Source organism: Antedon mediterranea, chromosome 1 (genome assembly GCF_964355755.1).
Source record: "Antedon mediterranea chromosome 1, ecAntMedi1.1, whole genome shotgun sequence".
In the NCBI taxonomy this organism is placed as follows: Eukaryota; Metazoa; Echinodermata; class Crinoidea; order Comatulida; family Antedonidae; genus Antedon; species Antedon mediterranea.
This window is the reverse complement of record NC_092670.1, coordinates 9,491,807-9,508,425: the sequence shown is the minus strand read 5'-3', so window position 1 is coordinate 9,508,425 and position 16,619 is coordinate 9,491,807. Positions and strand designations below refer to the sequence as shown.

At 31.7% G+C, this 16,619-nt stretch overlaps 2 protein-coding genes across 7 annotated transcripts in view; one reads left to right on the top strand and one right to left on the bottom strand.

The window, feature by feature from the left end:
- The window catches only part of LOC140055996 (tRNA endonuclease ANKZF1-like), a 344,549-nt gene that overhangs the window by 231,601 nt on the left and 96,329 nt on the right, over positions 1-16,619 (bottom strand). The gene's annotated exons all lie outside the window — the stretch shown is intronic.
- LOC140055646 (SWI/SNF-related matrix-associated actin-dependent regulator of chromatin subfamily D member 1-like) overlaps positions 1-16,619 on the top strand; it is a 125,759-nt gene that overhangs the window by 56,276 nt on the left and 52,864 nt on the right. For all 6 annotated transcript variants that reach the window (XM_072101042.1, XM_072101010.1, XM_072101002.1 and 3 more), the window contains 2 exons: positions 591-700; positions 1,208-1,382. In XM_072101042.1, the coding sequence (XP_071957143.1) occupies positions 591-700; positions 1,208-1,382 (285 nt within the window). The remainder of the gene's footprint in view (positions 1-590; positions 701-1,207; positions 1,383-16,619) is intronic.

The following is a 16,619-nucleotide window of genomic DNA, read 5'->3' as shown; positions in this document are numbered from 1 at the left end:
TAGAAGCGGTTCCTTAACAGAGATGGTTGCTTACGATGTGTGGTCGTTTTACTAAGTAATGATCGATGCTTGCACATAATTTAGACATTTTTGTAAAATATATAACATTTTCTACATTAGCTGGCGATAGTAACTACATAAGGTGGGGGGCAATTTTCGTTACTACATAAGCTGTTGACTGTTTCTACATTAGCTGGTGTTGATTTTTATTTACTACATAAGCTGTTGGTGTTTCTACATTAGCTGGAAGTTTTACTACATAAGCGGTGGATTGTTCTACATTAACAGTTGTTTCGACATTAGCTGGCGTTTTCTACATTAACGGTTGTAACACGGCGTACTGTAAATTTTATTCTGATTATGACTTTTTAGTAAAGCTTATTTTAGATACTGTATGACTGCCTCAAAACATATACATTAAAACAAATAATACTATATTGCAGTAAAATATGTGGTAACTGCAGTATAATAATTTTTATGATGATCGAATCGAAGGTAAGTGGATGAAAAATTAAGATTCTCTTTGTAGAAAGATGCCATGGTTTTCAAGATAGTATTTGAACAACTGTTTATATATTTTGTCTTTACAGAGAGGGCAACAGAGAATGGGTATGCCAATGCCTCATCCATATGCTGGTGGAATGAGAGGGGGTATGATGGACCGCAAGAGGCATGCAGAAGCTCAGAAGAGAAACCAGGGGTAAGCTAATGAAGACTTAAGATCGTTATATGGTATACATATAGAAATCAACATTTTTAAAAAGTTTAAATGTGTCCACCGCTACTGAAAACTGTTATTTTGTTGGCAATGCTACATATATTTGAGGTCATAGAGTATGGGTGTTTCCAGTTTTCTTGAGGATATGGTTCTGAAAAACGATCCCTTTCCAGGATAGTTGCAGCCTTTTGTCAGCATGGTATTAATTACCAAATCCAAAAAGTCTGATAAAATATTAATTTTCTTTTTATTGTGGTGCTTTGTAAAATCCTACATCATTATTCGGCTGAGGTAACAAAAAATCTGAAGTTGCACAAGAACAAACAGCTTTCTGTCCATGATAGTGGGGACCTTAAACATTATTATATATACGCATCCAGATAGACTTCACAAACCTGAAAAAGTCTGATACGTGGCACTCTCCGTTACAGTCTTTTATTACTATGTTACTGTGTATATTGCAAATGTGAAAATGTATCTCCTCATCAGTGGTAGTAGCAGGAAGAAGAAAAAGATGGGTGATAAGATCCTGCCCCAGCGTGTACGAGACCTGGTTCCCGAGTCACAGGCATACATGGACCTACTAGCATTTGAGAGGAAGCTTGACACAACCATCATGCGTAAGCGGCTGGATATCCAAGAGGCTCTTAAGAGACCTGTCAAGGTAATGATCTATTTTGAGGTATCCAGTAGAACTCTTATCAAGGGACATCCCAAGGACCCAACAAACATCCCGAATAGACTTTACCTAAATATGGTAGTGATATGACATTATCATGTCCATAATAGGCACATTACATTTCTTTTTGTCACATAAAGTTTGATAGTGTAGACAGACCTTTAGTCCTTTTTAATAAGTATACCCTGATTAATAAATATTTAATAATTGAGTTTATTATTACACGAGTACAGTATCTATGGATTTAATGGTAAATATCTGTCTTTTAGTTTTGAAGTTATGCTGCTAATATAAAAGTACTATGATTATATGAATGCATTGACAACATTATAAGATGATGATGTTAATAAGATCTGAAGGTTATTTGGTCAGATAATATCAAATTTAGAAAAGCAATAAACGCCTATAAACTACCAAATGCTCATTATTGCGATTAAAACCATCATTCTTACATCGGTCGTCGCCTTCATGCCTTTGACCATATGACATAGTTTTTTTAATGTATCAGCATTTAAAAAATTGTGAGAATGAGTTATTTTTTTATCTATATATTTTATTGGCCATTAAAACAACTACTGACGACATTTGAATTCTGATAAAACATTTGAGTAGTTTTTAAAATGTAACATATCATTTAATGACATAGCTAGCTTATGTTTGGGAAAGCTTAGTTTCAAGCAATGTTTTGTCAATAAAAGGAGCAACCTCCTTTTCCCCTTCCTCCTATCCCTCTCCCACCTTTGGTGACTATATGATAGGAAGTAATCATCATGAGCTACTGTAGGCTAGTTGTGTGTTGTTTGAAATAGGCAAAAAAGGGTCTGTACAAAGCCTACGAACCGTCCTGAATACAGGCTTGTGTTTTAATTGGTTATTAAATGTTACTTTCTTCAATATCAACAATAATTATAATTTTTATTAGATTCAGCTTATATATAAATAAATAAATGTTTGTCTTTTATCAAATTTCTAACTTAATTATTATTTATACAGTAATACATGTCAATAATAATTCAAAATAACATTTTAAAATTAAAATAAAAAAGACAAACATGATAAAAAAAAATTTAAAAACAGTTTAAAACAGACTTAAACAGTTTTATAGCTAAATAAAATGTTATATACCGTACTGACGCGGGTATAAGCCCACCCCCCTTGAACATGAAATCACGTCAAGTTTTGGGGGTGGGCTTATACCCGAGGATCCAAAAATGCAGATCGTCAAAAACAGCACATGTACACTGTGTATTCCACCATGCGAGTGAGCGCCCTCACATGTACGACGTTGCCTCTAAATACACGAGGTTTCGAGTGTCGGAATATTAAGCTTATAGTTCGTGTAATTTATCGTAGAATATCTTATTTTAAACATCAATTGAACAAGAATTTATCAAGCAGAAAAGCAAGTATACAATGTTCATTAAATAGAAATGTACCAAAGAAATTTAATAAGCTTGTATGGCAGCCGATACCAAATAGTGGTTTTCCGTTTTGGCGACTTGTAGCGTCGTGTGTGAAGCGATCTTCGACCGCGATGGAGGAGTGTAAACAAAACAGGACCGCTAGGCCTCATATGGCCTAGCGTATATTAGCCTAGCTTGGTTATGATCAAAGGAAGGTGTATTCGGTGTATGGACGTCGCCAAATACAAAATAATGTATTACGACACACACTGTAGATCTTCGAATTAATGGGTGGGCTTATACCAGAGTGCCTCATTTTTCATGAAAATTAGTCAAAAGTCGGGGGGTGGGCTTATACCCGAGTATGGGCTTATACCCGCGTCAGTACGGTAAATAAAAATTAAATATTTTGTTAAATTTTTAATATAAAGTAAATTAATTTTCATTTTATTTTTCATGAACTTTATTAATAAGAATTAAACATATAATCAAAAAAACTTATTCAAAAATGATTACTGATATTTATCAATTATTAAACAATACCGTAACTTGTTAAATTAATATTTTAGATTTTATCAGTAATCATTTTTGAATAAGTTTTTTTGATAGATATAAAGACTTCAAAGAGTTTCATTGAGATTCTTTACTTCGTTTTTTACACGATACAGTATCTCTTTAAAAAAAAGAAATATTATTTTATTGTAAAGGTTTTATTGGCTAAATTTGTCAAATTATATCAAAAAAGTACAGTATCCCATATCCCAGAAGTCCTTGTTCTGTCATTATCAAATAAGTAAATTAGGTTACAAGGCACCCACAAATTTACTTCTTAGAAAGTATCGAACCACAACGTTTATTGCACACTGACCCCACGGAAAGAGTGGTCTCTGATTCCATTAAATAGTTTAATTGAGAAATTACAGGGGTCAAGGTACGATAGCCCCATCCAATTGAAGAGATCGTGAATTGCTAATTATAACAGGTCTTCCTCCGACCTATTTCGTTAAAGTCCATGTTATAGTACTACCCAAGTTCAAATGCTAATATATTAGCAATGTTGTGCGCACTTGACTTTCAACTTTTTAAATGGTAACTCTGGTGTAAAATTGTTATTGTTTATATTTGTATTTACTGAAATACATTTCAATACACATTTAATGATTTTTTTTAATAAACACACATCCCACAAAAAAAAAACAACATTATTTACAAATTTTACGATACAAAGGAGGTACTGTAAAATATAAATCAGATTGGTTTAAAAACATTTGTTTAATGATATTTCTCCTTAGTGACATCACAAATGTGAATACAGACACTGAATTTGAAATGAATTTTGTGTTTTCACAAAGTGACACTGTTTAGCCTTAATATACTAGTTAACAAGATCACAAACAATCTACACCTTTTAAATACACAGTTTCTAGCTTTACAGGTGTGAAAATAAAAAATCTCATTGAAAATGAATAATTTTTGTGTGTAAAAATGCTGTTTTATCAAACACCACACGTTTAGTGTTACTTTGTGGCAATTTTTGCAATGATTTTTCTGACTGTTTTCAAAGTGAAAAGAGCTATATTATGTATTATGTGATATAATTTAAAGCAATGTTTTATAACACTTACAGTAGTGTTAAAATATGAAAGAAAACATAATTCATAATTTGGAATTATTTAACTTATTCTTCCTTGTGATAATCTTATTGATTTAATAACAGAACCCTAGATTCATGTTGAGTGCAATCACCATAATATAACACTGCAAGTTTCGATAATACAATATTCCAGGTATGCAGCCTACATTTGCCATAATAACAACAGTATAATAGTGTTCAAACAAAATATGATAAAGATGTATGCATAAGGTATACATTATTATCATAATATTAAAGATTACATAATATAAACCAGGTCAAGTTAATAAGGGTAAAAGTTATATATATAGTCATAATTAGGACTTATTAAAATAAATTAAATAAATAAATAAATAATAAATAATAATAAATTTAAACTGAGAGAAATACTCGGCAATTGGCAATACTTGAGCTAATTAATATTTTAGCCCATATTTAGGTACAGATACAGTATACATTTCTTAACAATAGACAAATTGGAAATCAGTACATTGTATTGAAAGTGTATTTCAGAATAAAGAAAGATTAAATAAATAAATAAATACATAAATAAATTGTAATAAAAAATTAGATGGTAAAAGTTACTAAGACAGTTTGTTTATAGATAATGTGACTATATGATGATATTCCTGAAAAACGGTTTGTTGGTATAAAGCTTTTTCTAAAAATGTATTCACAACAAAAAATTGGGAAATTAGGTTTTTCCAGTAATCAATATCGTAATCATCTTAACACTCAAAAAATCTATCAAAGCAATAAAGTAAACTGCTGAAAAATTTCAATAGAAGGTTTTTAGAAATTGATTTTTGTAATTTATTATAACCAAGATCACAGTGTAGCTTTTTTTTTTACTCAAAATAAAGCAAATTTGTAACGAAAATGGTGTTATTATTATCCACAGATAGTAGTCAAATGTTCACGCTATTCGGTGACCTTCTGAAGTGACCGTGATTGCCTTGAAGCATAAAATTGCTTCGCAGAAACTGTTTTTGATTATTAAAACCCAATAATTAAGGTTTTTAAATTGGAAAAATTGGAAAAAAAGCCGTAGTGCAATTTCTAGAACTAAAAACAATTTTTTTAAACCGGGTTTCTTTGCCAGTAGAAACAGGCCCGTAGTAAAGTTAAGCAACATAGTAGCACATGTAGTGATTTGTGGTCATGTCAGTGAAGCATCATAACATAGCATCTAATTTACACTTTATACAGCTTTATAAATAGTATCAAGGATCGTAAAATCTGTGATGACATACATATTTAGTGAAGTAATGTTATTATACATAGTGGACCATAACAATGTGAAAGTACTGACTGTAAAAAAAAAAAGCTAGTTTTTATCTTTGTTTTCTTTTTTTAATAATTAATTGGAGTGATATTAATAAAGAAGAATTTAATTTACACTACGTTCACTCAAATCTAATCGACGTCAAAAGTTTGAATTGCGTCACCTAAAACTTCTAAATACTTCCAAATAGACAAACTCCAAAATTGCTCAAAAAGGTATAGGAAAAAGATTGTACTTTTTATAATAAAACTTGGAATCATCCTGGTTATTCACCTGTAATTTGTTTAAAGAAAACATTTAGCAAAACAAAATATTATAATAGAACATTTTAACTGAAATTTTGAAATGAACACTTTATGAACAAAGGATGAAAAACGAAAAAAAATAGTTGGTCTTATTCCAATATATACAAATTCTACAATACATTTAAAAGACAAACATCGATACTGAAACCCTGAAAAAAAGTACATTAGCCTAAGAAAAACTTTACTGTTTCCAATAAAAAAAATAAATTCAAGTTGTCTACACATTTAAACAGACATATTTAGTTCGTAATTTTACAGTTCTTAAATACTAAATACGATAGCCAATAAACGGTGTGGAGTAACAAAGTAATCTACGACTGTTAGCGTAAATAAAATTCTCAAATTTCCAGTAAGGTATATTTCTGTATTTTATAATGTTAATAAAAATCTAAACTGGACAAGGAAATATGATTTATGCGTGTCACCCCATTTAATATAGACAATCCAATAAACTTTGCACTTACCTTATGAATAAGAATAAATATGCTATCAAAACGATCCTACGTGTGCTGTGTAAGGGAAACTTGTGACCGATTTGTTATGTTAGCTTAAAAAAAAAATCTGCATTTATACTCTATTTGTTTACATTAGGATATATTGTTAATATATGGTATTCATGTGGTGGTCATTGGATATACAGCTATGAGTGCTCACTGGCTAAACCCAGGAGCCCCAGAGTCAGGCCCAAAGCATGACTAGCCGAATGCAACTACACAGTATTGAAGGGTCCCTTAGGAGTACTAACTAGGGGTCTTGGGCCCCCTGCGTTACGCCACTGGTAGTGGTTGGGATGTTCAGTCTTAATGGGAGGGGCATGTTAGACCATCATTGATACAGCTTGGGCCTTCAGATGTTAGCATAATTTAATATGATTGTGTTCGATTTATACAATAGTATGTCACAAAGGCAGACAGTTGAACATTTGCAGAACACTTTTGAGGTCATATCTCCTAGCTCTACTTCAATACGTAACTTGCTCTAAAAACCGTGCGCTTTAAGGACCCTGGACGAAGTTAATATGATGTTTTTAGGCCGAGTCTCTAGGCATGTACTGCCCATTGCGACCCAACAACTGGACTCTATTCGACAGGCAAGGATGCTTATCTCCCCTGAGAGACTTCTATAAAAGGCATGTTTTCTAGTTCTGTATACCTTATCAGTACATTCATGCCAAGAATGTACTAGTTTTCTAATTGGAACATGGACAGTGTTAGCTAGTCGGAAAACAACAACATGTGATGACCAATTGTCACACTGTTAAACCCTAAAGTACTGATACATTATATTAAAGTGGGTTAACAACTAGGCTACGGCGATGACCGATGCACACAATCTTTCACTTTCTCATAATTGAAATCTAATTTTAAGTTTAACCACTAACTTAGATAGAAAACCCCCTAAGCATTAATCTTCAAGTTAAATTAATAAGTATTAAATTTCTATTATGACAAATGTATTTTGTGTTGCGTTATAAAGTTGCTCTTGGCAGTTGTGTTGGGAACTGTCCGTAGACAAGTTTGTTGCAGCCTGTTCACCCTCATTTCTTTTACTTAAATAGGTTGGACATCCTTCATGTTTGCATACTATTTCTTTCTAAATATATGTCCGAAAAAGGGAAAAAAATAATTGAACATACGTAACTGAAAGCGGAAAAAGAAAATTATATGGTACAAAAATCCCTTACTGATTAGGTTTTATAAATGTATGCAGTCATAATAACCCATAAATTCAACAAACATATGTTTTTTATTTCTATGATGTTGAAAGAATGTATATGTTGAATAATTACTATAGGAGATTATTGTCCAGTGTTATTAAAGAACGATGGAATGACGTGCCATTTGGCCAGCTGAAACCCACTTATTTATGTTCCAATTATTAACCATTAACTTAATAACCTATTTAAAATGAAAAAAAAAAACCATTTCAAGTGAATAGATCTGGCTTAATTTAATTGTATCTGTTTAAAGTAACATAAATTTGATTTATTTAGAACAAAAATAAAACTAGAAACACCAATTAAAATGCATGGTTATAATCAGATGTTTTGTTCTGATGTAAAGTACATTTGAGAAGTAATTCTTGAGTGGGACTCAAACCCACAACCTCCAGATCATTAAGCCTGGCATTCATTTCATTATTTATTTGGTCTATTTGAGTATATACATAACAACAACAAAATAAAATTGGGGAGACCAGGGTCAACCTAAGTGAACTTAATCACTGTAGCTGAGCCGGTTGACCCAACCCCAAAGTCAGTTTACCCATAAAAGACATAACAACAAAATATAGTTACAGTGCCTGTAAACCACAGAGCACGACAATTAGTTAAGAAATCGTGGTCATTCAGCTTGGTGCCTGTTTAATATTGTGAAGAGTATTGTTTCAAATCCTACTTCTGACTCTGTACCATCATTTCTTTATTTTAAAAATAGCGCCCAATCCTTAAATATTTTTAATAACTTTTATTTATTTTTTTCAATTGTTCATTGACAAAAATCCAACACTAAAAGATATAATTTGGATGTTATTCATTTTATTAAATGAAATTGAAAATCTTTTAACCAATGTTAATAAATTTAACACCAACTAATAGTATTATTAATAGATATTGAAAATTAATTGAATCTGGACATATATCACAAAAGTTAAATTTTGTAGACAGATTTTTTAAACATTATAAATCTAAAGTAGAACAACAGAATTCAACCTTAAAATGTACATAATTGAATCATTTTATAATTTTAAGACCTCTTTTTCAAAAATTTAATTTGGTGTTCTAATTTCAAATTAAATTAGTATAGTTTAGTAAAATTAGGTTGTAGAATTGGAACTGTTTGCCCACAAGTTGGTTAGAGATTGAAGGGAGAGAATTTAAGGGGAACCTCCTGCCATGATTAGACCTATTAAAGTTTACTGCTATACTGACATATAGCTTTAGGGCCTGTTTCTCTCCAATAAAAAAAGTTTTATTAAAAAAAAAAAATTGAAAATAAAATGATTTTGTCCATGCACTTTGGCCAATAATTGTTTTTTAAAGTGACCTATGTTGCAAGAATTAACAGTATTCGTAAATTTTATTTTTGTTGTGTATAAAGAAGAAACAAACCCTTAGAAAGGATTTTTTTTTGGTTGTTAAAATAAAGTTGCACTCTTCACCCCTTTTCAAATTGATTCAAACAAAAGATACTCAACAAAAAAAAAATCATTTTCCAAGAATGTTAAATCCACCCCTTACACGTATCTGTCAGAAAGTAAAACAAAAACCCCTGAAAAACAAAAAGATAACTTTCAGGAAGAGTAACCTAATATTGTAAATCCATATTTTTACATGTATGTCAAAAAAAGTAAACAAAAAACTCCAAACACAATATTAAAAAAAGATCATTTTCAAAGAATTCGTCACCTTGATTTAAAAGTAAACCTAAATCCTTATTGAATCACATAAGCTTAACTTGAATGTATTGAATAAAGATAGTGTGGGTGTTCAGTGTGTAGCAATAGTAGCCTTGCATAGCCTGACTGGGTTCAATGAAACCGTAATGCAGCTTATGGGTATGTCCTGTCCTCAAGACATGGCTTCGTTCCAACTTTCTCAATTCCCACTTAGTCACTCCACCCTCATCGATCTACCTCGCGATTATGTTTTTCCCTACACTGATTTATTCCAATCGTTAGAATGAGCCTCGGTAATCCTCTTTGATCTCCTTCCGGAGTCCTAAATATGTACGAGGGAAGCGGTATCTATTCAGGGTTTTAGCGACCCTTGGTGGAATTTGTTGGTATGAGTTGTCTGTAATGTAAAGGGTTGTTATTGTATTCAAAATATTTCTCTTGTATTTGTATCATTCAGAATGTTTATTAATATCTCGTTGACCATGACATTCTTGTTGTCTATTTTAAAGGTGACTTTTGAGATTGGTTTTGTAAACACTCAACAGTGTTTAATATTTTTTTTTTATTATTTGTATATATTGATTGTAAAAATCAAATATGAATAAGTTCATATTATATCTTAATAATATAATCTTACAAATTGCCAAAATGTAATAACCTTTGCTGATATTATTAGGGAGATTAAAACAAAATATGTAAAGTTATATTAATATTTATCTAAGTATGATATCCAATAGGATTTGGACCAAATACTGCAGAAATGTAAAGTAAACTCGTTAGTTCTCAACAATATTGTGTAAAAATGTCTTTGTAATTGTTCTGTGCATTGAAATGACTTTTTTATGAACTTTTTTTTTGGTTTGGTTTTCACAAAGGGACACAATTTAAAATGTCAATGCTATATCTATAGTTTTAAATAGCATTCCATGAAAAAGAGAGATTTTGACCACTCCTAGCTACTGTATGTACTATCCGGTCCTTTGGTTTGTGCTGGACTTCTGTGTTAGAATTGTGAAAAATCAATGTGGAGACTCGTAAACCATCCAATAAATTTAATCAATGATACTACAGTATTTCTTACTCCATTTGCAAAAAAATCCAAAAAACACAGCGCTCAAAAATTATTTAGTTTTACGAATGTAATAAGGAGAAATGGAAATTTATTAGAAAATATCCCAATATGCTATATAATTTTATCTTATATTTTGCAAACTTTCCCTTTTGTGAATAGATATGTTAATAGAAACCAGCAATAGAGTAGGTAATGTTATCCTCAGGTATAGATAATCCACTATCAACAGGTAATACATCTCACAGGTAATCCACCTGTTAAAAGAACAAACCAACTGGGTTCTACTATGGCTGAACAACCTTGGCATTTATCAATGACAATTCACAAATGCATGCATGCGTACACCCTGTTCTCAGTGGGTCATTGGCCAGAAAAGTACCAGATATAGGAATAAAAACATGCTAAGAATGCGAGGATTTGATAGTAAAAAGTACAGGAAATTATTAAATGGATTTTTAAATACTACATATTTTAAATTGTGGTTAGGTGATCAGTTGTATGCCTTGTAATTTTAGGCCTTTAGGTTCAAATCAGAATTGTAGTTGTAATAAGCATCACATACTCTCATTTATATAGGATATGGTACTGGTATGCAACATATTTAAATCTGTGGTTAAGTGGTCAAGTGCAATCCTTGTAATTGAAAGCTTCTAGGTTTAAATAACCACAAATCATATACTCTTGTGATATTATAACTAAATTATAAGATGACATAAAATTGAAGTGTCATGTACTGTAAAGTCAGTTTATAAAATTTGAAATATATAATATATTAAATGATGATTAACTATTTGCATTATTCTTTGATTTATCTAATGTCTATAAAAGGTTATATGAAGGACCTTTCATACAGTTTTACCATAGATCCATTCTATTATTTATTATCTTTTATTGACAACTGGGGATAACAGTGTCCAACATGGCATACCAATAGTAGGCGACACACATTTGTTTTAGTGCCACTTAATTGTTGGGAGAAAAATGTTGGGAGATGTGGAGAGATTTGGTAGTGAGTGGACCTAAAGTGCCTTTCAAGTTTTACTATATTTGATGTGTTATAAAAGTTCATTGAACTATTTGTTATGGTATCCTTTAGTTATCCGTCATGAAAGACCTTAATCCCTTGGATTTGCTAGTTAAGCTCTTTCCCTAAATAAAACAAATATAATCTATATGCCAAATTTGCCTAATATAGCTTAATTTATATAAAGACAGGCATTCAGAGTATTTCATTTAGAATAAAAGCTAAGTAAATTTAGAAAGGTACAGTAATGCCATGTGTATTAATATTAAGGCCAAGTTAATTTTAGCCAACAGGTAATCCATGACCTAACCGGTCAGACCACTTTCCTAATCTTTTTTATTCTAATCCTCTCCTGTTAGGCCTATATCCTTGTTCACACTGGCTGAAAACTAGGGCGCTCGATTCTCTGTACTTTATCCACAAAATATTTCATTATTCGTTCATTATTATAGTCCAAACTTGAGCACTCTGTTCTTTTGGTAGTATTATCTACAAAATATTGCAATGCCGAATTCTGATAAACTGCGCAAAATGTGAATTATTTTTCATGTTAGAAGAATAGAATTATCACATGTGTTAAATAAATGTTAAATGTTTTATTCTGGTCCTCAAGTATACTTGAAAAATGACGAAATTCTGATTAGGCCCTCCATGGACCCACGGCAGCCAGCAGTGAGATTGTTTCTAGACTTACTTAAACATAGGGTACTTTTTATGAACAGATTTGATTTAAATTCTTGATGCTATGTCAATTTTTGTCTGATATTTCTTAATTGTCACATGCAAACGCATATGATGGTATAATACTGGGAAACTTGTCTAAATACTGGGAAACTTGTCTAAATACTGGGAAACTTGTCTAAATACTGGGAAACTTGTCTAAATACTGGGAAACTTGTCTAAATACTGGGAAACTTGTCTAAATACTGGGAATCTAGTAGATTCAGAAGTGAGAACCTGCTAACTAGAGTGGGAGTATGCTACTACTAGATTCTTGCGTGACAACGCTGTTTGTGTCTGTCAGCATTAGAGAATAGTAACACCATCAATCAATTAGTATGTTGATCAAAGTCGCTTAATCACTCTGCTAATAGGAATAGGATATTATTTACTGTACTACTATTGTCACGTATGCCGTGTACAAAAGACAACGAAAGAAATGTGTTTTTGTATTGCATAAAAAACAATGCTCGAAACTGATGTTATGATTTGTGTATGCAAATTGATTACTACACGGGCTTATAAAGGATTAAATACAGATTCATACCTAAATGTGTTTATTCTTAGTAACTTTGAATAACGTATATATAATTGCTACAATGCGTCTGCGATAGTTACCGGTCATTGATAGTAAGTAGTCATTCTATGAAAATGCTTCTAGATTTTCACCGACGCTGGTCATGCAGCGTGCTCCCTAGGGTTCGATGTACCCTAATAGACAACATGGGTATTCCGTCCAGAGGTTATAATTTGTTGCTACAGTCAATCAGACCGTAGTATTGCTTGGTTCTACTAGATTTTCCCTGTGGATGTTTTACTCTTGTGACTACATTTCGCCCTGGACAATTCCCCACCTCAACATTATATTTCTATCTTTATATTTAATCAATTGTACTGCTATTCAGTATATCCCTATTAAGCTTATGTCGACACAGAACTCCATTCAAGTGAAAAGAACTACCTACGCGAGAGCGCTTATGTCGACTTTCAAACAACTACATGTAACTGAACGGAACTAGATGTGTGAGCGCTTAAGTATGGGCAACTGAGAGGAACTGTTCAGTTGAGTTAAGTTGCTCGGAGCACTTATGTTATGATTTGAGTTCTGTGTAGACATAAGTGCACCTTTACAGTACTGTACACAGTACTAAACTGTACACAGTACAGAGCAGGCTAAGATGATGAGTTTTCCAGTTTCATTTATGGTAAATCAGTGGTATTTTACCGTGATTGGAACAGACAGTTTACAAGCTAAAAATTGTTGCTCTCATTATTCTGTTTTCCTTGGCAGATGCTATGAATATTAACTTTCATTATGAGGTTTCTAAATTTTAAAACTACCCTGTTGAACTTTTTGTTACAGACATTTTTGCCTGGTATTGAATTATGTTGGTAATTACAGAAACATTTTGGTCAAAATCATTGCTGTCGTAATTCATTACCTAATATGTAACACTGATTACATTTGGGGATTGGGTACTAGGTCTCCAGTCCCTAAGTTTAAATACATTTTTCTTCCTTTCTTAGAAATAGAATAATTATTTCGGTCAATTCCAATTTATCGGTCAGTTGTCGGAAAGTGAAAAACCCACATTTGTTCTAATTTAAATTTAATATGACTACACGCTATGAATTAGGTTGGAAAATAATTTGTAAAATTACACATTGGGTTGTTTATTAATGAATTAAAGCAAGAAAAATTAGTTCAGAAAATTGTGTGTTTGTATTGGACCTCAACTGAACAAAATAATTTTATACAAATAATGAATGTTTATATGTTGAATAGATAGAATATTTTCATTTAAAAGAGTGAATGTTCTATACAGTGATTAGGACAGGCTTTCATTTCAATAAATAATCCTTTCCATTCAATGAATACAAAACATTTGTTTTATAACACTCCTGTACCTTTCTAAAATAAACTATTATTTAAGTAGATGTCTAGGGTACACCATGTAAAATGACTGAACTCAGGTTTTGGACATAGAGTAGATTACTTTAGTTTCAATCACACATTATTTACAAGCCTAAACAAAATCTCAATGGTTCCAATAAGATGAACAGGTTATGTACCTTCAATACAAGATCAACCAATCAAAGGATTACATTATAATATTTCATCTACAGCTATGACAAACCTCTCTGCATTTTATTTTTGGAAATCCCCAATTAGCGGGAATCCCCAATTTGCCATTATTTAACATTAGAGGTGGCATATCTTCTACCACATAAATAAAGATATTGTATTTTATACACACAATTAAAGTAGTCTTTTGTTTGTTACAGCAACAGGTCCTTACTTTCTTTTTACTAGTTTGTGCTAGAAGTAAAAAATATTCAGTGATTGATTGATAGATTGTCAATTTTTAATACCTATTTCAGACAATTTCATTATATTTGACCTGTCAAAAGTTAACCTATATATTACGATTGTCAATCTTGTTTATTTTGTCACACTTTTAACAATTTCTAATTTTGGTGAAGTTTTTAAAAAATAGATTAGCAGTGAGTATTAATGATAATCAAATAAGCAGAAACGTAGGTATAATTTTGCTGTCAATTTTAATCAGTTTTACTATTGTTGACGATTTTATTTTTATTTCACAAGAAGCTGATGTCAAACGATGACCTACATTGCATGTTTTTTAATCTCAACATTTACAGTATTCAGAAGCTTTTGTTAGTGGCTCTTCCATATTCTATAGGAGCTAAGTCAGCAAGGCATTGGGTGGAAAGAGAGTAAAGGCCCATTCACGCTAGAATGATAACGATCGACGATAATAGACAATAATTTGCATTTTTCATACATAAAATAAAAGAAATATAAAACCTTTTCATTCTAGAACTATAGAATAACCATCTATGCTTCCTTTGATGAAAATTATATTTTCACACGTTCAATCAAATGACGTCATGATTAGTAAGAGCAATAATATCGTGACAATACAACGATTTTATTGTTTTTATGTATCATGACGTCATTTGATTGGAATTTTAAAAATATTATTTTTATCAAAGACAGCATAAATGATTATCCTATAGTCCTAGAACGAAACCCTTTCTAATTTCTTTTGTTTTATGTTAAAAAAATGCATGCTTATATATTTATCGTCGATCGTTATCGTCCTAGTGTGAATGGGCCTTAAAGGACTTATTATAAACAATGTAAACTAAACATGGAAACAGTGTGAGCTTTCAAATCTCAGACCTGGATTGTTTTGCCTGACCCATTGTTTTGTATTTGACATCCAAACCAAAGGAAGATACGTACTATTTATGACCTAGTATAATCCCACTCTTTAATTTAGGCTAAATATAGACATAAGACTTTTCACTGCAATCCAAGGATAATGTTTTTTGCCAAATTATTTACCCAGACTAGCGGAGACTGTACCTGGTCATATACAATATTCTTTATTTTATCAATTTCAACACATTTTTACTAAAAATTAAATATGAAATGCAGAGTCAGTGAAGGATGCTCTGGTAAAGTAATGCCCACTAACCTTTTTTTTGTGGTTATTTCAACCATGTTCAACCCTTACAGTTTAGCCCAATGGAACTGATATTCAAAGGACCCTCTTTAATCAAATTAAAATAAATTGCAAACAATATATAATATACTGTTAAATCAATATTGTAATACAAATGTATCAATATAAATTTTCAACTTAAGTGCAATGTATATTTGATATTGCATTCCCAGAGTTATAGTTGGTAAATTATTATAAAAATTAGGACAGATTTAATAAAAGCATGTTGAAAACATTCCAAATTGACTTTAGGATAAATTAAATCACCTCTTGTTCTGATGGCTCGAGCAGGGACTCTAGAAATTAGCTCAATTAGATAACTAGGAGCAATGTTGTTGTTAAAGGTACAGCAGCCGACCTGATACCACACTCTCTGAGACACACACACTCAGCAGTACAGTCGATGAGTCGATGAAAGCATGTACACATTCTTGAATGCCTTCCAACATTTTCTGTCCAAAAACTGCCCAATCATTGTATGACCGCCTTGATGATACACAGCCAGTCCTTGCGTTCTTGTCGTTTCGTTGCCTATGAATCATAAGATGGCTGACCAGTCCAGGAAGTGGAATTCTCGTTTTCTCGCCCCAGTATGTGAAAAGCATCATTTTGAGGCACCAAGTAATATGTAGGGTTGAAGACTTTTGGAAACCTACAGACAACTGGACACTCAGTACAAACAGATCTGTTCAATCAAACTCTCAACCAACCTACATTTTTATTCTAACCTTGCCCATAACAACTGCATTGATATAAACAAACTTTCTCTTTTGTTTCATTAAATTGTGTTCTTTTGCGAGTTTTTCTCCTCCATTCTAAACAACCTTAACTTAACCCTCCGGTCTTACGTC